Raw genomic sequence first — 22,132 nt, forward strand, 5'->3', positions numbered from 1 at the left:
TATGACAAAAAATCAGTACAGGTATAATACCTTTTGTCTTTTCTGTTGCTTTTAGAGCTAGTACAGCTTCCCTTGGTGAAGTTCGACTTTTCCTGCAATAAGGTGCTTGTGATTCCCATTTGTTTTAGAAAGATGGCGCAGTTACAAGTACTACTGCTTGAGAACAATCCTTTGCAATCTCCACCAGCACAAGTAAGTAACATCTGTCATTTAAATTGTGCCTTAACATTGGGTGGATGATAACTTAGTCTATGAAATGTCATCTTCTGCAATTGCAGGCGTCTGAACTCGAGTAATGACAGACATTAGTTGTGGATATATAAACAAGACCAAGTGTCCTGTATTCTGTGTGTCTGTACACTACTTGAATCAAAGCTATTTTAGAAGATATCTGTTGTTAGCTACCTATTCACTTTGTTGTTCCTATCTCCATCTGAAATTTAATGTGTGTGTATAATTTTGAAAAAGAGGGTTGTTGGGAAACTTCCTGGATAAATCATGGAATCATAGAGCATCACAGGTTGGAAGACATCCACAAGGTCTGACTACTGTCTCCATGCAGGACCACCCAAAATTCACACCTTATGTCTGAGAGCATTTACAAACAGTTCTGGAACTCTGGCAGATTGGGATCATGTCCTCTGCCCTGGGAAGCCTGTTCCAATGCCCAACCCACCCTCTGGTGAAGAACCTTTTCCTGATATCCAGCATGAGCATCCTCTGATGCAGCTCCATGCCTTTCCCGTGGGTCCTGTCACTGTCACCAGAGAGAATAGATCAGCTCCTGCCCTTCCCTTCCCCTTGTGAGGAAGCTGTAGGCTTCCATGAGGCCTCTCTTCAGTTCCTCTTCTCTAAGCTGAACAAACCATAGGACTTCCCCTCTAAACTCTTCACCATCTTCATACCTTTGGGCACTTTCTAATAGTTTTGCGTTCTTCTTATGTTGTGCCCTAAGTTGTACACAGGACTTGAGGTGAGGCTGCTCCAACACAGAGCAGAGTGGTACAGTCCCTTCCATCACCTGCCTAGCAGTCCACGACATGGTTGGCTCTATTGGTTGCCAGTGCACACTGCTGACTCTGGTTTCCAGCAACCAGAACCCCAAGATCCCTTTCCTGTGGTACTGCTCTCCAACCTCTTTGTTACCTGCTCTGTATACATATCCAGGACTGCCCTGTCCCAGTTATAGAATTGCTCTTGTTAAATTTCACATGGTTGGTGATTGCCCAGCCCATTTATCAAGATTTCTTTGGGAGGCCTCTTTGTCCTTGAAGGAGGACAAATTTCATTGGGCCCCGAAGACCAGCTGGAGCAACAAATCCTGCACATGTTCAGAACTGCCTGCGATTTTGTTTCCCTGGTCATGGTCTTCCAACTCAGAGTTCTGGGTTAATAAAAGCCCATTTTTAGAAAGTTTTTGCTATTATTTACTATATATAATGTATACATATTCTGGCAGCCTAGAACATAGTCTACGTGACTAATTTTTTACTCTATGTATGACAATAAATTTACAGTAGAAGGAAATCAAGATCCCGTTATGAATGTAGGCCATGCTGAGAAATGATTATAAATGGAACTTCTGTTTGCTGCTTAAGAACAACTTTGTTGACTTACTGGACCCTAGATTCAAAGCTTATCAAGTACACTTGTTTTAGATCAGCAGCTGTTGAAGTATTTGAGAGTTTTTATTACATTAGAGAGACTCCTTTCTTTATCTACCCACGGCGATGCAATTACTAAGCTCAAAACATAGAATTATAGTATTGCCCAGGTTGGAAAAGACCTTCAAGATCATCAAGTCCAACCACAAGCTAACCAAACTACCCTAACTCTAACAACCCTCCACTAAATCATGTCCCTGAGCACCACATCCAAACGGTTTTTAAACACATCCAGGGATGGTGACTCAACCACCTCCCCAGGGAGCCCATTCCAGTGCTTAACAACCCTTTCAGTAAAGAAGTGTTTCCTGATATCCAACCTAAACTTACCCTGGCACAACTTGAGGCCATTTCCCCTTATCCTGTCACCCAGGAAGCATGTGAGTTAAAGAGTGCAGTCAAAGAAAAGAATGTAAAGGCAAGTGAAATGCATAATGAAGATGCTTGAACACCATAAAACTGGTATGACAATATGTAAAGGACATGTTGGTTAATTAAATATTACTATTGACTAATTACGTAAAATAATGACTTAGTTTACAGTTGGTAATAGGCCTAAATATGTTTTAATAATCATACTCCTTTTGTCCAGTCATGTCCATGAGAGAATTTGGATTTTGTAAAATATAATACATTCTTTTGTTGTTTTCTCTCTTAGAGTATCCATACTGGTGCACTCAATTGATTCACTTATTAAAGTTGTTCTTAATCATTTCTTCAAAAATAAAATCTGTTTTCCTTTACATTATTTCTTTTGTGACCTTATGAGTTGGTTTTTAAGTAGTTTAAGCGAAATGTGGAATACATTTCCTTTTTTCAACATATGAACCCATCTTTTTTTCCTAACAGATTTGTACAAAGGGGAAGGTGCATATATTCAAATATCTGACTGTACAGGCCTGTCAGATTAAAACAGCAGACTCACTGTATCTTAATGCCATCGAGCAGCCGCATTTGCCACAACCTGTGGAAGAAAGGTACGAATAAAGATCAAACTTATTTTTCGCATGTAATATTTATTATCTTGGAACAAAGTGAAAAATGGTTTTACCCTTAGCTTCTACAGTTTATGTTGTTCATGTTCCATTTAGACAGTTCTTTTCCAAGCAGAACTTTCTTTTGCTTTATTTTATTCTTGTGAAATCCTTATAAGGACTAAGAATAAAATAAAGTATTTTTAACAATTGATTCTAATTAAAGTCAGCAGCACGTTAGGAAGGAGCTTGGAAGTAAGCCTTTGCTTAAATTTAACCTCCTACTAGCATACTACTGGAATATATTGAAAGTAATTAAGAGGGTAATATAACTTGGTGTTGGAACTTCATTGTAAATCTGTTAACATACTAAAAAGAAATTCACTTCTTGCTTCATTTTGTGATTTATGTGTTATCAGAGTTGCATAATTCTGTTAAGCTTTTATTCTTCATAGAATCACAGAATGTCTTGCGTTAGAAGGGATCTTAAGAACCATCCAATTCCAACCGCCCCCCACAGTGGGTATGGTTACCACGCACTAGATGAGGCTGCCCAGAGCCCCATCCAACCTGGCCTTGAGTGCCTCCAGGGATGGGGCACCCACAGCTTCTCTGGGCAGCTGTGCCAGTGCCTCACTCACTTCTGGATAGATAAATTCCTCCTAACATCTAATGTAATTCATCTAGCAAAGAGAATTGAGTGGGTGTTAATATTCTTTTGGAGTGAAATTAAATTTTATTATTAATTTATTTGGCAAAATGAAAGGTAATGTCTTCAATTTCTTAGATCAGTTATAGATACGGAGAGAGATCCTGTTTACGGGAATCTTCGTAGCTAATTGGAAACCAATTCGTAGCCAGCTCTTTCTTTGCCAGTGTGAGAAGTTTATATTAAACAATCATGGAAAAATTATGGGGATGCCCAGTAAAAACCAAATGTTGATGTAAATACAAACAGAGATGTTGCTGCTAATGCCCTGAGGAAAAAAAAAAAAACTGTTTTGGAGTCTCCCTGTCAATTATCTGGTAAAGGGCTAGTACAGAGAGGATACCAGCTGATAACTAGCAGTCCAGTGTTCTATCACAGAGCATGTACTGAAGCTAAAATAGAGGCTTGAAGATGTATTCTTACCATTTAACCTTTATCTTTCTTATTACATATTTTATTCACTTAATTATTTGAACATGTGTATGTTTTGTTTAGTTGGAAAATATGATGCTTTGCTTTAGAGAATTATTTCACACTTCAAAAGGAAAAACACAGCCTGGTTAAGATTTCTACAGTACTGACAAAAATTACAGAATACCTTAGATTCAAATAGCCTAACACCTCACCCTTACCCCCCACCCTGCCCCAAGCAAGAACAAGTTGCTGAGGTTCACATCCAGGTGGCTATTGTATATCTTCAATCTTTTGAGCTCACTGATAACAGATAATTGGAGATTAAGCTCTATCAGATACCTTGTTCATGTGAAGACAAAGTACTTTTCAACATTGCTGTGTTAATCTGAATTTAGGTTTAAAACTTTCAGGATTGCAAATGACAAGGAAGTAAAGGAAAAAAATAGTTAACTGATGAGTGTATTGCATCTATTGGTGTACTTTAAAATGAGCAGAGGTCATATTAGGCAATTAAAAAAAAATCCTGAAGAGATGGCAGCTGCAATTATTATAGTCATTTTCTGAAAATATTAAATTTCAAAACCTATTTTAAAGCCTCAAAAGGAGGTTTCTATGTTAATAATTACTCCAAGCTCCAGGGAGTTAACAGTTCGTTTTTAATGCATCGATGGTTACTTTTAAATTAGTTGACTCCAGTTTGAGTTCAGCTAGTTTAGTTTTGTGACATGGCTAAATTACTTCAGTCAGAATCCTGTGCTACTTGGCTAATAGCTAAATATTTGTGTCCAATGCACAGACAAAAGCAACAGCCTTTGGGACAGATTATTCTGTTGTTTTCATTAATCCTTAGGCTAGAGAACCATTCCATCATCTTACTTTACTACTAGCAGACTGCAGATGTGTAGTTTGTATCCATTCTGAGCTAGTTTATGGGTCCTGATGAAGTGCATTCTGGAGTTCGGAGGGAATTAGTGGATGTAGTTGCCAAGTCACTCTCAGTGATATTTGAAAAGTCGTGGCAATCAGGTGAAGTGCCTGGTGGTGACGGGACAAAAGGCAACATCACATTCATTTTTAAGAAGGGAAAAAGGATGACCTGGGGAGCTACTGACCTGACAGTCTCACTTCTGCTAGGAAAGATCATGGAGTTAATCCTCCTGGAAGCTGTGCTAAGGCACAAGGAAGGCAGGGAGGTGATATGGGAGAACCTGCATGGCTTCCCCAAGGACAAATGCTGCTTGGCCAACCTAGAGGCTTTTTACGATGGTGTCACATGGACAAGGGTTGAACCACTGATATCATCTATCTCGACTTCAGTAAGGCCTTTGACATGGCACCCCACAACATTCAGCTCTCCCAATTGGAAATACGTGGTTTTGATGGGTGGACTGTTCAATGGACAAAGAACTGGCTGCAGGATTAAGTCCAGAGAGTGGCGGTCAATGGCTGAATGTCTGGATGGAGATCAGTGATGAGTAGTGTCCTACAGGTGTCAGTGCTAGGACCAATAGTCTTTAATGTCTTCATCAGTGACATTGACAGTGGGGCCGAGTGCACCCTCAGCAAGTTTGCAGATGACACCAAGCTGTGTGATGCAGTCAATGCACCAGAGGGACAAGATTTCATCCAGAAGGACCTGGCGAGGCTTGAGCATTGGGCCTGGGTAAATCTTGTAAGGTTCACCAAATCCAATTGCAAGATCTTGAACCTGGCTAAAGGCATCCCTTGCTACCAATACAAACTAGGGAAAGAAAAGATTGAGTGCAGCCCTGCCAAAAAAGACCTGGAGGTACTGGTGGGAAGCTGAACATGAGCCAGCAATGTGCTCTCACAAGCCAAAAGGCCAACTGTGTCCTGTGCTGCATCCAAAGCAGCATGGCCAGCAGGGCGAGGGAGGTGATCCTGCCCCTCTGCTCTGTGCTGATGAGGCCTCGCATGGAGTATTGCGTCCAAATGTGGAGTCTTCAACACAGGAGAGATACAGACCTGTTGGAACATGTCCAGAGGAGGGCCACCAAAATCATCCAAGGATGGAACACCTCTCCTGCGAGGACAGACTGAGAGAGCTGGGGTTGTTCAGCCTGGAGAAGAGAAGGATCTGAGGTGACCTGAGAGCAGCCTTTCAGTATCTAAAGAGGAGCTACAGGAAAGAAGGGGACAGATTCTTTAACAGGGTCTGTTGTGGCAGAATAAGAGGAAATGGCTTCAAGCTTAAAGAGGATGGACTTAGGTTGGCTGTGAAGAAAAATCTTTTACAGTGAGGGTAGGGAGACACCAGAACAGGCTGCCCAGTGATGTGGTTGATGCCCCGTCCCTGGAGACTTTCAAAGTGAGGCTGGATCAGACCCTGGGCAAGCTAACCTAATGGTGGTGTTCCTGTTCACTGTAGGGGAATTGGTCTAGATGTCCTTCAAAGGTCCCTTCCAACTCCAAGGATTCTGTGATTTCTTCAGTGACGTTGATAATTGTTGGAATTTTTCTCTAAGTGAAAATGGGACAGAATTCTAACTGTACGTGCTGTCATAGCCTTCTCTTGTTTTCTGCTCACATCTAGCATTGATGACCTCTACCCAAGTAAAAAGGACTCGGATTCAGGTGTTGGTAGTGACAACGGTGATAAGCGTTTGTCAGCAACAGAGGTAAGTTGCCCCTTCCTCCACACTCTTATTTCTTAAAATGTATAGCTACATTTCTAGCTGTGAAAACTGTGCAACCACATCCATGGCATTAATTTCTCAGTTATAAAAGTTTAAAACAGATGAAAGACTGGGATTTTTTTCCAGTTTTGTATCCATGTTTTTGGGAGATAGCAGTGAGATACTTGATCACAAATTACTAACACCAATAGAGAAAATTCAATACAATTTTCAGCCAGTTTTAAGTGATAATCTAGAAAATAGAGTCCAAACCAGAATACTGTCTACTCTTTCCAACCAAGTGAATGTTATACAAATGTTATATATCTGTCTCCTTCTTACTAATTTCCTCTCTGACTTCTGAATTTTTCATGTGGGAGATTAACTGGAGTTTGTGTGCTCAGTCCTAATGTATTCTGTGGTGCTGTGGTTATGGTAGTTTACTAGAGAGCAGGAGCTTCGGAATCTTTGCAGATCTCCATGTGCATCCATGCTGTGTGTTTCCATCCTCTGGCAGTTAGGCAGTGCTGGAAATAAGCCTTCAGAATTTTTCTTGAGCTATTTTGTGCGACTGGGCAAAGAAGAAGGTTGACTTCCTGAGAGTAGTGCTGTACTAAGCAGTTACAGCTACAGTTACACGTTTCCTAGAATTTCTGAGGCTCTACTCAGCTGAACAGAGCACTAATTCCTGGAAAGTCTTTTCTTAGGTACTCAAATGAACAGTTGGAGTTAGACTTCATAGATTAGATAATTATAAATAAGTAATTAATTTGTATTTCAGTGATGATCTTTCCAAAATGTATAACTAAAAGAATTTGTGGTCTGACTTAATGAGTATAAAAGAACAGAGTTCTTCCTACTTCAAGAAACAAAAACAAACAAAAAACCTGCAATAATTTTCATGTGTTTTTCTCCTCCTTTGAGGAAAAGTCTGTTGCTTTTGACACTTGTTTGGAAAGAATCAAGCTTAGATACTGAATTTGCAATTACTGCCCAAGCACACAGAGAATGAATCCAGTTACACTCTGTTAAATACAGAAACACATATAAACACGGTGGTTGCCAGTTATTTGGGCAAGTCTTTACATAACTGTATGAACATGCAGTCCATTCAAAGAGGCTTACAAACTATTTTGCCGTTATTACACTTCCTGAAGTTGTTAGCTTTGTAGTGAAAGCATGCATTTTTGTTAGTCTTGGATTTAATGTGAAACTATTGTTTCTCTGATTTCTTCTTAGCCATCTGATGAAGATACTATCAGCTTTAATGTTCCAATGTCAGACATTGTGGAAGAAGATCAGGTTGTAAAGGAAGATTCAGGTCACCATGCTAACTCAAGAAAAGGTTGGAATGTCAAAACTGTGGAAGTTAAAAACATGACATTTCTGTTGATAACTCTGTATAAGACTGTAAATGGAGTCTGAAAATGTTACAGCACAGCGAGTACTCATTAGTCTTTCAGTCTAACAACATGAACTTTAACTTAGAACCACTGTTACCACTGTTTTTCACTGGAATATTCTGTGTTTGATTTTGCTCTGGAAAAATACCTTAAGTTGATTTTTCTTGCTGATATTATAATCAATCAGTAAGAATTTTTACAGTTAATTTCTTTGTAGTAAATGCCTTCTTATCCAGGAGGCTTTCAGGTATGCAGTCATTTAAAACAAAAAATATCTTTCTTACAGCAGTTTTAAACTGTACCAAATTGAGTCTGGTCATTTTCTGTGATGGGTTCAATGAACTTCTTGCACCTTGACTCAAGAATTAATACATTCTGTTTCTCTCCAGAGGAAGAAAAATGAGAGTCAGCCTGGTCTAGAGGGAGGTGTCCCTACCTGTAGCAGGGGAGTTGGAAGTAGATGATCTTAAAGGTCCCTTCCAACCCAAATCATTCTATGATTTTAAACCATGCTTCCAAGTCAGTAATCTCTATGTCTGATAACTTTGTCAAATACCAGCTCAGACTCTGAATTAGCAATGTATAAAAGTGGAGTGACAGTGTGTGTAGTTATATCTATACTTCATTGAAGTTACACCTTCATTAATGTTATCTACGTACTGATAAAAGATGATTCCTTATGATCTGCACGTACTAATGATAAATTGCAGGATAATGTCTGTGAACTGGAAACCACATAAATAGGAGACCAGCATTCCATGAATGTTTCATGCTAGATTAAATGAATTTCACTTGAGATTCTCATCAGAATATAGCAATATGCAACTGATATAGTAAGACTCGCATCCTGCAGTGTTTATTACCCCATCAGAGAGTGTAAGTTATGGGATCAAACTGTTTCAAGCAGGGGAGTTAAAGTTTGTTTGCAAGGCTGAATCATTCTGAGTTCTGCTGAGAGTTTTGGGTGTTTGTTACAGCATCATAACTTCTAAGTTGCATAAAAAACTGCTGGTCAGTGGCTGAGACATGACTGAAGCAATCAGTGCTTGTTGTGCTGTTTTTGATCTACAGCTGGATTGAGCCAAGGATATTGGTTTATTAAAACTGAGCGATGAATTGACATCGCTCCCTTGAATGCAAGAGTCTGAACTTTTTTGAGGTTTTTTAGTATGGTTTGAAATTAAACTTGAATTCCTTTGGTTTTGAGCACACAACTGTAGTGCTCTCGTGAGTAACAAATATTCAGCTGAACTGGAAATGATTTTGTCTTCTTTTATTGTTGCTTTTAGTGGAATTCCATCAGGGATCTTCTCACTTGATTGTCAATGATAAGTCAAGAGAAACGGGAATCCGGTTTGATGAATCAGATGCTCTTACTACAGAATTTATGAGCTACATTAAGGCAAGTTGGTGTTCAATTCTTAGTGGCAGAAAATATTTTCACTGCTTTCCCAAGTATAGAGCAATCAGGAGTGAGGAACTGCAGACATTTTAATGTATAAGATACTACAGTTAATATTCATTGTCATAAAAGATGTGGAATGAAAAAATAGATTTAGAATTATAATTAATGTAGTACAGAGCTAAAATAAGATCCATAGAAATGAACTATGAATCAATAGTGATTACCACTGTGTGGTAACTCAAGAAGTACACTTTATTGTGTAGCAAGAACTGCCTAATATTTTATGTATCTTTAAAAACATAATTAGGTAATCTGAGTTTTGAAAGATTCTAAAGAAGTTTCAAGCGAGCACTTTTTATCCTGACATTTATTTGCTGGATATTTTTGCTAGGTATGTTGTAATGCAAAAAGATATTTGAGAAAGTAGTGTTTTATAGCTTTCCTGTGGAAGTGAGATCTCTACTGGATTTATAGACCAGAAAAGATTTTTTATATACATATATTTTTGGACCAGTTTTCTCCTTTTGTGGATAGTTCTGAGGAGCGTGAAGGGGCTTTGTGCCATCTTTATGTTGTATCCCCTACTGAAAAACGTGTGCTGAGAGGAGGTAATACTTGGAAAGAGAAAACATGCCAACTTTCAGCTTCTTGGAAATAGGAAAAGAAAAAAAAAGAGTGCTGGTTCTGCATCTCAATTTGTGCAACATTTATTTTTTCTAGCAACACAACTTCACAGGTTCTGTTTTGCTGTTTCTGGTCTCTGATGTGACAGCCACAGAGGCATAGCATTTATGTGGCAAGGAAACAAATACCTTTCTCACTGCTGTAGTTTCTGAAGACATATATACTGTTAGTTATCAGGAAACTTTATTTACTCAGTGCATACATGTTGCTTATTATTTCTATTACTTACAAGTACAGATCTGAACTCAACAGCATTTAAGGAGACAAATTATTTATTGCCTAAAACTTCACTGATTGTAAGAATTATTTATGCTGAATGTGTAGGACATAATGAGTTACCATTTATTGGCTTGTTCTTTAGTGATTTCTTTACTAAGAACTTGCTGTAAAAAGGTTAACACGTTATAGGTTTCCTGCATACAGATTTTCAACAAATGTACACATTTGAGGTGAATGAACTAGATAGAAGGAGATTAGAATGCTTTCATCTTCTCCTGATAAAGGTAGAAGTACCATCATCTGAAGTTGATGGGTTATATTCTGTATGTGCTTGTTATTTGCTTGTTCTTGTCCATTCATCATCTTGATTTTCCTTAGCAAATACTCTCCCCTTGGGAATGGCCTCTGTTATGTATTTAAATAGTATTACATGAAATAATGTGTAGCGGACGGTGGCTCCATAAAAGAGGTTACTGTATTGAATGGTAGTATGACAAATATTGCCAGAGCAAGCTCTTGGATTTTTCATTGTTAGCTTCTTAACATTACGGCAGTTGAGAGCAGTAGTTGATGACTTGAACAGATAAGTGCATCATTTTTTTTTCTTTTTTTCCGGAGGATTTTGAACCCTGGGCATTTTCCTTTTGCAGATTTGAGGCAGTTGTATTCATTGGTTTATATTTACTCATGTACTAACACGCATTTTGAAACTTCTGAAACTGAACTTCTGGTTATCAAAACCATACGTTAAATCAATACTAGAGGCAGTGTGGAAGAGGAGTTTAGGCTTGGTAAATCTGTAGTTTTCATATGTTATTCCTAATTTGTAAGGCAGTATCTATATACATATGCCAGAGGCTGAGATTTGCCTTCTAGAACAATTGCTAGTTTTTTTTTTAATGTGTCCTTCTTATGGGAAAAATCATACGCTTCATTTCTGTATTAGTAACTTGAAAAAAAAAATGTGAAGAATGGCTTTATTTGTTCTACTAAGGATTGTTACTGGAAAATGTGTCATTCTTGGGAAATGTTAAAGGAGCTGGTATACCCCTCGGTGACACATCTGGCAGAATTGGATAGTGTTTATTGGTACAGGGTGATGCGACAGTTGTGCCAAGCCTATGACACAAAAAAAGGATAGGCTTGTTTTCTGCTGTTTATTCTCTACTAGTATAAATACACTTCTGCTCAGAGAGCTTCTGTCTTTAGTGACAGCTGAATTACTTCAGTAATTCATCCAAGAAAGAAATTTTCAAAGTTTCTTTGTTGTTAAAATTGTAAATGAAAGCATAAATAAGGAACTTAAATTTTCTAATACGTAGCATTTCACAATTACGGATAGAATGGAGGCTGTGATTTATTCCTACATTGAATCCCAAATAACAGGCCAACTGATTTGAATTGTAGCATGTCAGTTTTGTTGTGATTTTTTTTAACAGAGCTGTTAAAATTATCCACTAGGAATCCTATTAATAGTTATGGATTAAATACACAATTTTTAGATTATATCCTTGGAATTTCTTTGCTCTTTAAATGTAGCTGTTTGTGGGAGGAGAGCAAATAAGATGAGAGCTAGTTGGGCTGAATTGAACCATTGTTGGCATACACGAGAAAGGCACAAATGAAATCTGGGACATAGAATGAAGAATTCTCATGCTACTTGACTTTCTTTTTACAGTTAAAGGAGGGTAAGGGCTGTTGACCTCAATAAAATCTCAACAATGAAAATAAGATCATGTAATGAGTATCTTAAAAGGGAATAGAGTGAGACGTGAAGCAGAAGTGTTGGATTGCTTCAACTAGCCACCCTAAACTGTTAAATAAAATAGGTCAGTGCTTAGTCTGAAAGGAAAACTTATCTCCTTGCTTAATTGCAAAGTTCAATTCTGAATATCACTTTGTCTCCTTACAGAGCAGAGCAGCAGAGTGTGATGAATTACTGAGAATCGAAGAGGACGCACAATGGCAAACAGAAGAAATGTAAGTATTTCTTTGTCTGTAAGTAATTAACTGTATCATTTCATTAGACAACCAAAACTGGTGTTTTCTTCTTAGTTAATAATTTTGTAGACTTAAAAACATACAGCAGTGCAGCTTTCTGTGCGTGAATGTGGCGTGTTATATGTTATTGATTAATAAAGTGGGTCTTAGCTTGCAACTAATGTATATGTGCTAATAAAGCTGTAAGTCAGCATTTTTTTTAACCAATGTGGAGCCCAGGTTTTTAAATTAGGTATTTTGATTTGCAGTCTGCTAATGCTGTTGGTTTTAAAAATTAAATTTAACTCGTAAAAACTAATGCACAGGATTTCTCTTCAGAATCTTTTTTCTTATTTTAATAATTTTAGCCCTGAAGCAATCAATAGTTCATAGGTATTAGCTCAAGTGCTGTGTAAGTGAAAATCAGTCAGTGATGAGTGTTCAAAGAAAAATAGATCTAGCATGACAGCGCACTGTGAACTTCTCACTTCAGAACAGTGGAGTCCTATGTGATTAGAAATAAAAATTGAAAGGAGGGAGAAATAAGCATGTTCCAAAAGAACCATGCTGGCAGAACTATCGGATGATTTTTTTTATAAATTAAAAACAAAACAAAACAACCAAATCTTGAAAAGCAAAAGAAAGCATGCTGTGGTCCATTAAAAAGAATCGTCACGTTTTGTAATAATATATGTGGTGAATGCGGTTAGGAGGAGTCGGCTTTTGAAGCTGGTCTGTTTAATTGATGTGGAAGGATCTTAGTTTCTTAGTTCATCATATTTGTTTATGCATGTGTGTATTAGTTTGGGTAGCTTCGTTAAAGGCAAAGTGATGGTGATTTTTTTCTGTAGACACTCCCTACATAAATTCAGCACTTACTAGTTTGCACAGAGGCTGTTTTTAACCCCTCCCTCTGGATTAATTGCATGCTTAATTAGAAGGTAGAGTTCGCAAATTGAAACTGAGACAACCCCTGATAATTGCTGTTTTACCTCTTTTATTTTGAATGCTTTTGTTTTCTATTATAGAATAAATATGTCAGAAGAACAAACTATTGATATAGCAATGATAGAACAACTAAGAGAAGCGGTAGATTTATTACAAGATCCCAACAGGTATGCTTAAAATAGCAGGTGTCTTATGTATTTATAACTTTTGTTGAGCCTCCTGTAGAATAGTCATATCTCTTTCAGTCTGTACAATCTCCTCTTCTTGTTAATACTTGAGGCATTGTGTTGGAATTGGTGAAGGTTTCTTGTCCATGTTTCATCCCATCTTACATCTTTGGGATGCATAAAGAAAGTACCTGAATTAATGATGAAGTTCCTGTAGTCTTCCTCTGTGGTCAAAAAGAGGAAAAAGGAAGAGGCTACTAGTGAAGGTATTTCTCCTGGCTATAGAAGGCAAGACCGTCCTATTTATATGCATCTTTTAAATGGCTGAAGTCAGGTGGAATTACTCTGGGTCTGTGAATAAACAAAGGATTAAATATGTAAAAGAAAAACAAAAAGAAGCTTGTCCTGCTTGAAAGAACTGATGAGTGTTGCAGGTACTTCTGTCCCTTTGCTTGCTATTGCTTTTCGTTGTGTAATCCCTTTCAAAAATTAAGCTCATTTTAAAACTAAGAAACTAATTTTTCATCATTGCTTGTATGATGTAGCTTTTTTAGAGCTTTAATTCTCTGAAGAGTGGACACCTCCTTATCAGTCCCAGTCGAAAATGTCTTTGTTTCTCCTTCCTTGGCTAGTTCATGTAGCCATTTCTTCTTATGACTGCACTGTTCTGTAGCTTAAAAGTCTGTTTTGATATTGCTTTTTTACTTAGCATATCTTTCTGCTTTTTAGGACTGAGGTTCAGTCCTGTTTTTCTGGCGAAGGAATTTTCTGGCTTTATTTTGAATCACACAGAGAACACTTGAATTCTTGAATTGAGTACTAAATAGTTAACAAAAAAAATCATATAAATTAGGAACAGTCCTGTGGTTTCTGTGAGATAAAATTCTGTTGCTTCTGTATCTCATCTGTAACTTATTAGTTTGCAGGAGAAGTGTTGCAGATAAGATTGAAAAATAGTCTGGTTTGAAGTAAAGTGACAGTAAAAAATCTCTTAGCCTTATAAAATTTATTACTTTGTTGTTTGTCAAATAATGCTTTGACTTTTCCTACATTTTTTTTTTACTTAGAAAATTCCAAAAGGCAATGAAATACAGACAATCTCCTTTTCTCCATGCATGTTCGGATGTGCTTTCAGTAGCACAATAGTATATGAAATATGGCTTTTAAAGATGACTATAAATGTCATGCATGTATTTATTTTTGCTTTGTCAAGTGCTAAACAGGCCATTCAAATGTCTGTTTGTTTTATGCTAACAAACAGACTTGTTTAGCATGACACTCTTGGGTCTGTACATATCAAATGAAGCTTGGGTTTTGCACTCTCTGTGTTGTGGAAGCCTCACTGTTGCTTGCAGCAATGGGTTGAAGCGGTAGGTGATGCTGAAGCATACCTAGCACACGCTGATTAGAGCTCCATATAGAATGTATCTACTAGTGTTATTTTCATTTACAAACATGACTATTTAACTTGTGAAATAGGACCACAATGACTGGACAGATTAATGTTCTGCACATCTTCTGTGCACATTAACAGCAATTCAGTTCAGGAATGGAAAAGGATTTCAGGCTCAATCTTTTCCAGTATTTTCAGATACTTCCTTCACTCTCTTTCCTGTATTCATTGCTATATTTCCACCTGTTGGCTACTGGGAGTTTGTTGCTGGTCTGCTTTATTTTCCTGCATTGTAAATTAAATCTAGGTATTTTACCAGGGTTTTGGATCTTGTTAAAACACAGGATGCTAGAGGTTGAATGTAGATGTCTTCAGTGTTATATATAATGACATGAATGTTAGTAGTGAACAGGTCCCTTTGTTTTGATACAAGTCATTGCTCAGAGTGATACTTTGCAGATGTTAATGTTGGTTTAATCATGGTGGTGACACTTTTGTAAGAAGCAAAATAGAGCAGGTTAATGCCATGACTAAAAATATTTTATATATCCATTTGCTTGAAACTGAATACTGAACATAATGATTACCAACACTATACCCCAGTGCAATGTTTTTATTTCAAACCTTACAGATTAAGCATGGATATTTCAGAAAGCAGTGATGTGAATCTGTATCCCATGGAACCAGCAACAGCTTTAGAATTTCAGGAATCTACAGTAAAGTGTGTTTATCTACCTTTTTTTTTTAAAAAAAATGCATTTGTTAGATTCTTCAAGTTTCTACAAAATAAATTACATATTCACATTTGTTTCTTTATACATAGCAGTCAAATGCAGATGGAGATGTCCTCCCTTGGTCAGGTATGTTAATGAACATATTACAAAATATTTGAGGGGTAAGACAGGAAATGAGCCAATAATTTCATCTGTTTTTAATCTACCAAGTAAGTAAAAGAAAACTATGGTAGGCTGGAGGGCACAACTAGTTCTTCAGAGTTTTAATGCAATTGTTCGTGTATGTGTGTGTATATAGAGAGAGATTATATATATATATTTATATATATATTATATGTTTGTGTTTATGGACATATATATATACACACACACACGCAACAACTTTATTTCTGGGTTTATCAGTTACTTTTGCATGTTATTTTTTTTCCTTTTTTTCCACTCAGTTTGTAGAAAGACAGTCATCTTTCCATATAGCCATCTTTTTCATGTATTGTGTTGGCTATGAGAATCAATTGCTACTGTTCGCAGCTCAGCTATGTGTATTCTTGTGCTCTTCCAATATCCCTATTCTAGTGTAAGAAGACAGTATTCATTAAGGATAACTCCAAAATATTTTGTAAATGAATGATTACTCTCTTCCTAATGCGCTGTCATCATAGTCATGGAGGGCGTATATGAAGTATGATTTGGAATTTGTAGTATATTATGTATTGCTTGTTATTTGAACTGTATCTTGACTGGTGAATTGCTATTCTTTATAGAATACAATAGTTCAATTGGAAGGGACCTGCAAATATCATCTGGTCAAACTGCCTTTTTTTGAGGTTAACCAAAATTTACAGCATATGAATGAAATGATATTCAAATATCTCTTGACCGTGGTCAAGCATGGGACATCAACTGCCTCTTTTGGAAGCCACTTCCAGTTTTTGATGACTCCCATAGTAAATAATTTTTTCTAATACCCAGTCTGAAGCTCCCTGGCACAGCTTTGTGCCATTCCCACAGTTTCCTGCCATAGGTTCATGAGAGGAGAGCCTGGCACCACCCTCTCTACTTCCCCTCCTCAGGGAACTTCATGGAGCAATGTGATCACTTCTTGGCCATCTTTTCTCCAGGGTGGACATCCTGTCCTCAATTCCTTCTCATAGGACAAATCCTCTAGCTCTTTACCAGCTTTGTCGCCCTCCTCCAGATGCTCTCAAGGACCTTAGCATCCTTTCCATGGACAGAGCCCACTTGGCTGCCAGGGCACACTGCTGGCTCAAGGTGAGCCTGCTGTCACCAGCAGTCCCACATCCTTTCTGCAGGGCTGCTTTCCAGCCATCTGTCTCCCAGTCTGTACCTGCGTGCAACACTGCTCTATCCCGGCTGCGGAAACTTACCTTTGTTGAACTTCATGCCATTGAAGATTGCCCAGTGGTCTATCTATCTAAATCCTGCTGCCAGGCCTCTTATCTCTCAAGGGGACAACAGCACCTCCCAGTCCAGCATTACTGGCAGTCTTGATGAGGATGCATTCTACTCCTGCATCCAGATTATTGGTAAAAACACTGAACAGGAATGGCCCAGGGCTTGAGCCCTGGAAAACACCATTAGTGACCATCTGCTAGCCAGTTCTAGTCCTCCAGTTATTACAACCCTCTCAGCCATTTCATTGCCCAACATAGCATGAACCTCTTTACCTCACAGTTGGTCAACTTGTCCAGAAGGATGTGCTGTGAGGAGTGGTATCAAAAGCCTTAGTGAAATACAGGAAGACTACATCTGCTGCCTTCCCTTTTTTCACCTAACAGGTGATCTTATGGAAGGAGATCAGATTACTAAGGCCAGACTTCCCCTTTGTGATTCCATGTTGAGTATGCCCCATAATAGCTTTGTTCTTTAAATGCCTTTTGATATCCTCCAAGTAGTTTATTTAGATTTACATAATGACCAGTCTTTTAGCAATGGAACTGTAATTATGTAGTGTCTGCTTACTTTTTAGTTTGCTTTTCATCACAGCACTTACCAGAAATACTTCTGATGTAATAACGTTCTGCAAAAAAAGATACAATTCTATTCCCAGTGATTCACAGTCTAAAGGGTAATCTATCTTGCAGAAAGAAAATGCTGAAGAGGAACTAGAATTTCAGAGGAGGAGGGAATTAATTATGGAGAAAGCCAAGAATGAAATGAGAACATGTGAACAGGGTGAAAAATGGTCATTGAATCAGGTACGTAGGTGTCTAGATACAATAAATATAGAAACATTGGAAAGGGTTTACTGTCTTATATTCACTGGGAAGTTTAAGTAGGGAAGTTTAAGCCCTTTAGGATTTTTGGTGGTGGTATTTGTTTTTGTTTTTTCCTTTCCGGAATGTAAATAGGATGTTAATTAAGACCTATCAAGAAAAAGGTTGAAATTGATGTATTTTCTTCTAAAAAGCATTTTTGTAAAAAATAAGTATTATCAGAGTCAGATCTTCAATATAATAAACCACCTGGTTTCTCTTCCCCCCCCCCCCCCCCACCTTAACCCAAATACCCCAGCTCATGCCATTAAGGTTTTATATTCAGCAATGTATTTAACATGCTTTGTATTACAAAGAAGACTCTGTGTGTTGAGATGATATTTCTAAAGTATCAAAGCTATTTAAGTTTTGTATTTCAGTGATTCATAAATGAAGAACTGTGAAAAATTCAAGCTTAAATATTTGGTGCATACTTTCTTACCTCAGGACTTACTTGTTGGTGAACATTCTTGCAAGAGAATTCTGAGAACAAAATGACCTAAATTTTTGCCTGTATTCATAACACTTTAGTACAGTATATCTTATGCAGACATAGACTGACTGGTATATCTTGATGCTTTTCAAATATCATTACTAGTAAATACTTCTGTGATCTCTTCATGACTTCATTTTCTTTTTTTTTTTTATTTATAAAAGAAAGAAAAAATGGTGGTTCATATCTCTGTGCTCTTCTTGTATTGTCATACATGGAAGTTAACATACTTTATTTGGGACTGATTCCTAACTTCGTTGCTAATGTGTTACACAAAATGTTAATTTGATGTCAGAGTGCACAACATGCACATTCTGTATTTTAATGAACCTCTTCAACAAGAATGCTGCTGATTCATTTTTAAGAACCTTTTAAATGAGTAAATTTCCTAAAAACTTGTAGAGTGCCTCATCTAATCCTACATGCAGGTGGAAGCACAAGGTATGTTCCATTCAATGGAAGAGTGTCTTGCAAGAGTGAATTTAATCATTCTGCATACAGTAAGCACTTGTAGTTTTCAAGTGAAGTGTAGATTTGGAGTTCTGACTGGTGACTTGCATGCAGTGAGAGAGTTTTGACCTGCAGTGTAGGTAAAACTAGCTTGTCTGTCACAAGGACAATCCCCGAGCATAGGAGTGCTTAAGCATGCTGGTCTCCAGGTCGAAATGGCAGGGATGAGATTACTAAAATTTCCTTCTATTAATTCTAGGTAATACAGTGGTTGAGGTAAGATTGTGAACAAAGTTTGTTGCTAAGGATTATATTTTATTTTTCAAGCTTGAGTAGCGTCCAGGAAAGGTCACTTATCAAAGTGTGTGTGTAATCTTCCTTCCCATCATAGTAGCTTTCAGAAAATTCTTTGAGTGCTGGGATGAAATATTTTGAGGGCTGTCTTTTTAATCTCTACTTTTACTCCATTAAAAAGTCTGCCCTAATGAAAGGGTTTTGAATGGATTTATAATGTGTTTTTACCTATGCCAATTCTATTTCTACTGAGTTATGACTTACACAGAATTAGTGATTGTTTGATATTTTATTGACATGATCTCTGTGCTTCCAGTTTAGCTATAGCAAAAATGGCAACAAAATGTATGTTATATGGCAATTACAAAAGGAATTGCTTGCAGAATGCTTCCCTCATTACACCTATATTTAAAATCTTTACTCCCCTATTAAACTTAATAGTTAAGTTAAACTACAAAATCTGTGAAACAACATTAGATAATGCACTTGAAAGAACAAAGATTCAAGTCTTACAAATGCACTTATGAATCAGTTAAGACTGCAGCTAAGAAATTAAGGACAAATTTGTGCAAATAATTTCCACAGGAGGATTTTTAAATGGTATTTCAGTTAGGCTAGCATCAAAGTACATATCAATTGTGAAAATTGTTTTGGTAAAACCAAACAAACAATACAGTGCTGGAAAATGTTGTAAAGATGAAAAGTATTAAATATTAATGAGTATCTGACTGTCGTGATTAGAATACTGTATGACCAACACATTGTGTATGACTTAATACATTTGCTGAAAAGAGTTTTTTTTCTTTCTGTCCAATCATGCAGAATGATGTAATTGTTTGGAATACAAGTGGCCAACCTTCTCACAATGAGGTAAGATGATAGTGCACTTTGTTTGTCTTCAGTGTGTGCTTGGTCAGTAGGCTCTTTGTGGAATCTTCCTATTTTCTGTGCAAAACCAGTGTTTCTTTCTCTACTTTACACTGTATATGAGCATCTCACAAACTCAGGAGCACCCAGCGTTGGTGATGGTACTCCCATAGTTTCCAGTCTCATTAATCATTTTTTAAATAGGATTTGTTTTCTGGTTATAAGACTTCCTTTGTTATCATTGTATAACCACCATGGTTATACTGTGAGGTCTATGATTAATTTCCACCTATCTGCATTTTAGGTAGAATTCAGTGTTGCAGGGAAAGTAGTTAAGCAGAATGGTAATTCTGATTCAGTGAAAGAAACACATCTAAGGAAAAATTTGGCTTTGCTTTGTTCTTCTAAATGTACTGTGCCACGAAAGTGTATGTTGAATGGAACCAAATGGTTTTGTGGGAGAAAACTGAGAAACAATCACACTTATTTATAGCTGGGGCCAGTATGCTGCAGACTTCAGTCAGGAAGTTCAGCTTCTTTTCCAGTAAAGGATTGGTATTGGATAAAACTGGAAGATTCTTACAGGTTCAAGACTATGTGATCAGATTGTGTTGAAATAATTGTAGCGTGCAGTATTGTTAATTTTTGTATTTTATTCAGTCAGTTGTGCTGTGATATTCTGGATATTGCTCTTATTTGAATTTATGTTCTTAAATTATGCAGAACAAAGATAAAAGTCCAACTCTGTCTCCTACTACAAACAACACAATCCCTTTTGGCCTGAAGCCACGATCAGGTAATGTAGGAAAGAAAATCAACCATTTTTTGTACTTTTTCACATCTGTGCTATTAATAGATATTTGTATTTCTATTTTCTCTTACGATTCAATGATGAAAATACTTTCTGTATTCTGAAGAGTAGAACAGTAAGTCTGTAAGTTCGACTTGAGATCAAATTTATAACTCTATTTAATACATTTTATGTAGATCAGTTTTTACCCCTTACTGAAACATCAGGTGTTTTATAAATTATATACATACACACGTTTAAAAGTAAGCACATACAAATATACATTTTATACATGTATGTGAATTTAGAATGATAAAATATGTTGGTAAATACTATATGAATAATCAGACTTGTTTAGAAAATGCTTATGCATGAGTCTCTCAGTAGTTATGCTTGTGTAAGGAGTAGTGGTTAAAGGAAGATGAGATGTTTTCTTCAGCCAGCAACTGAGTTTAACAAATTTGCAGTGTACGAAATGTGTATTACCATCATTAACATGCAGCAGCTTATTGGAGTGAAGGGGAAAAAAGTAGAGAGTCAACAAAAGGAACTGTCAATGCATTTAAGGGCTTCCTTTAAAAGCAGCATAAGCTACAGGTAGACTCTGTTCTTACCTTTTCTGTGCTAAGGTGGTCAGTATTGATTGTCAGTGCTGTTAAGTCATGTCGCCTCTAGAGAATAGCCTTAACATTTTTTAAGTATGCTTCAGCTTTCGGTGGCTGTAATTCTGTTTTCTCACGTTCACCACTAATGCTTTTAGCCAAATGCTGATAAACCACTACAGGCTTGTAGCTTCCATAACAAATGGCAATAATGGCAGCAGTTTCATATTTGAATGTATTTTAAGAAATTGTACTCATAGATTTGTTTTTTACAAGGTTTACAAAGCAAAGAAAGTGTTATTGAACCAACCTTGTTTCATGAAGAAAGCATTTTAAATTTCCTGCATTGTTACGATTTAAAAGTTTGGCAGATCTGTTCATTTGAATTTCATAGTTTGTTGCTAAACTCTGACTCTATTCTTTTTTGTTCCTGATGCTTTAGAAGGAGAATTATTTCTTAACATACAAAGTATGGATTAAATAATGAGCAAATGGGACCTTTCAGGACTTGAAAAAACCTAAATCAAGTAATACTGTTCAGCCCAGTGGCAACTGCTAGGAGAGAGACATGCAAAGGCAATGTCAGAATACAGACTTCCGTAGGAGGTAGCCTGTGCTCTGTTGAACTGCCATTGAAATCTGCTGCCAGGAACTGGAAGCAGTATTGTAGAAGAAGAATGCAAGACTGTGACTTTGTATTCAAGTTAGTTTAACGCACATTTCCTAGTCTTGGCGTATCAGTTGTCTCAAGACATTCCATATCTAATGACTGTAATACATAAAGGGAAAAATACACTTTCCAAAAATAGCATAGTTAATCTTTCTTAGAGAGTTTCCAGAAGGACTGGATTGCAGGGATTGCAGTCTCCTGCAGCATTCCTACAAGGCTAGTGTTGGGAGACCCAGACCTGCACAACTCCTCCAGTTCCCCCATCTACATTGAAACAGTGTAACCTCATTAAACGCTAATGTCAGTTGATTATAATCTGCTGTTTTGCTGCTTTGTACCAATACAAATTTATATATTTGAATC

At 37.1% G+C, this 22,132-nt stretch overlaps 1 protein-coding gene across 17 annotated transcripts in view; it reads left to right on the forward strand.

Moving 5' to 3' along the window:
- Window positions 1–22,132, forward strand: part of LRCH1 (leucine rich repeats and calponin homology domain containing 1) — a 124,048-nt gene that overhangs the window by 67,744 nt on the left and 34,172 nt on the right. For 4 of the 17 annotated variants that reach the window (XM_015276492.4, XM_004938696.5, XM_040665942.2 and 1 more), the window contains exons 5-16: window positions 56–192; window positions 2,514–2,641; window positions 6,316–6,400; window positions 7,637–7,742; window positions 9,090–9,202; window positions 12,021–12,088; window positions 13,117–13,203; window positions 15,228–15,317; window positions 15,420–15,456; window positions 17,433–17,546; window positions 19,663–19,710; window positions 20,431–20,503. In XM_015276492.4, the coding sequence (XP_015131978.1) occupies window positions 56–192; window positions 2,514–2,641; window positions 6,316–6,400; window positions 7,637–7,742; window positions 9,090–9,202; window positions 12,021–12,088; window positions 13,117–13,203; window positions 15,228–15,317; window positions 15,420–15,456; window positions 17,433–17,546; window positions 19,663–19,710; window positions 20,431–20,503 (1,086 nt within the window). The remainder of the gene's footprint in view (window positions 1–55; window positions 193–2,513; window positions 2,642–6,315; window positions 6,401–7,636; window positions 7,743–9,089; window positions 9,203–12,020; window positions 12,089–13,116; window positions 13,204–15,227; window positions 15,318–15,419; window positions 15,457–17,432; window positions 17,547–19,662; window positions 19,711–20,430; window positions 20,504–22,132) is intronic. The other 13 variants (XM_025146806.3, XM_040665950.2, XM_040666018.2 and 10 more) reach the window with 7 other exon arrangements.

Source organism: Gallus gallus, chromosome 1 (genome assembly GCF_016699485.2).
Source record: "Gallus gallus isolate bGalGal1 chromosome 1, bGalGal1.mat.broiler.GRCg7b, whole genome shotgun sequence".
In the NCBI taxonomy this organism is placed as follows: Eukaryota; Metazoa; Chordata; class Aves; order Galliformes; family Phasianidae; genus Gallus; species Gallus gallus.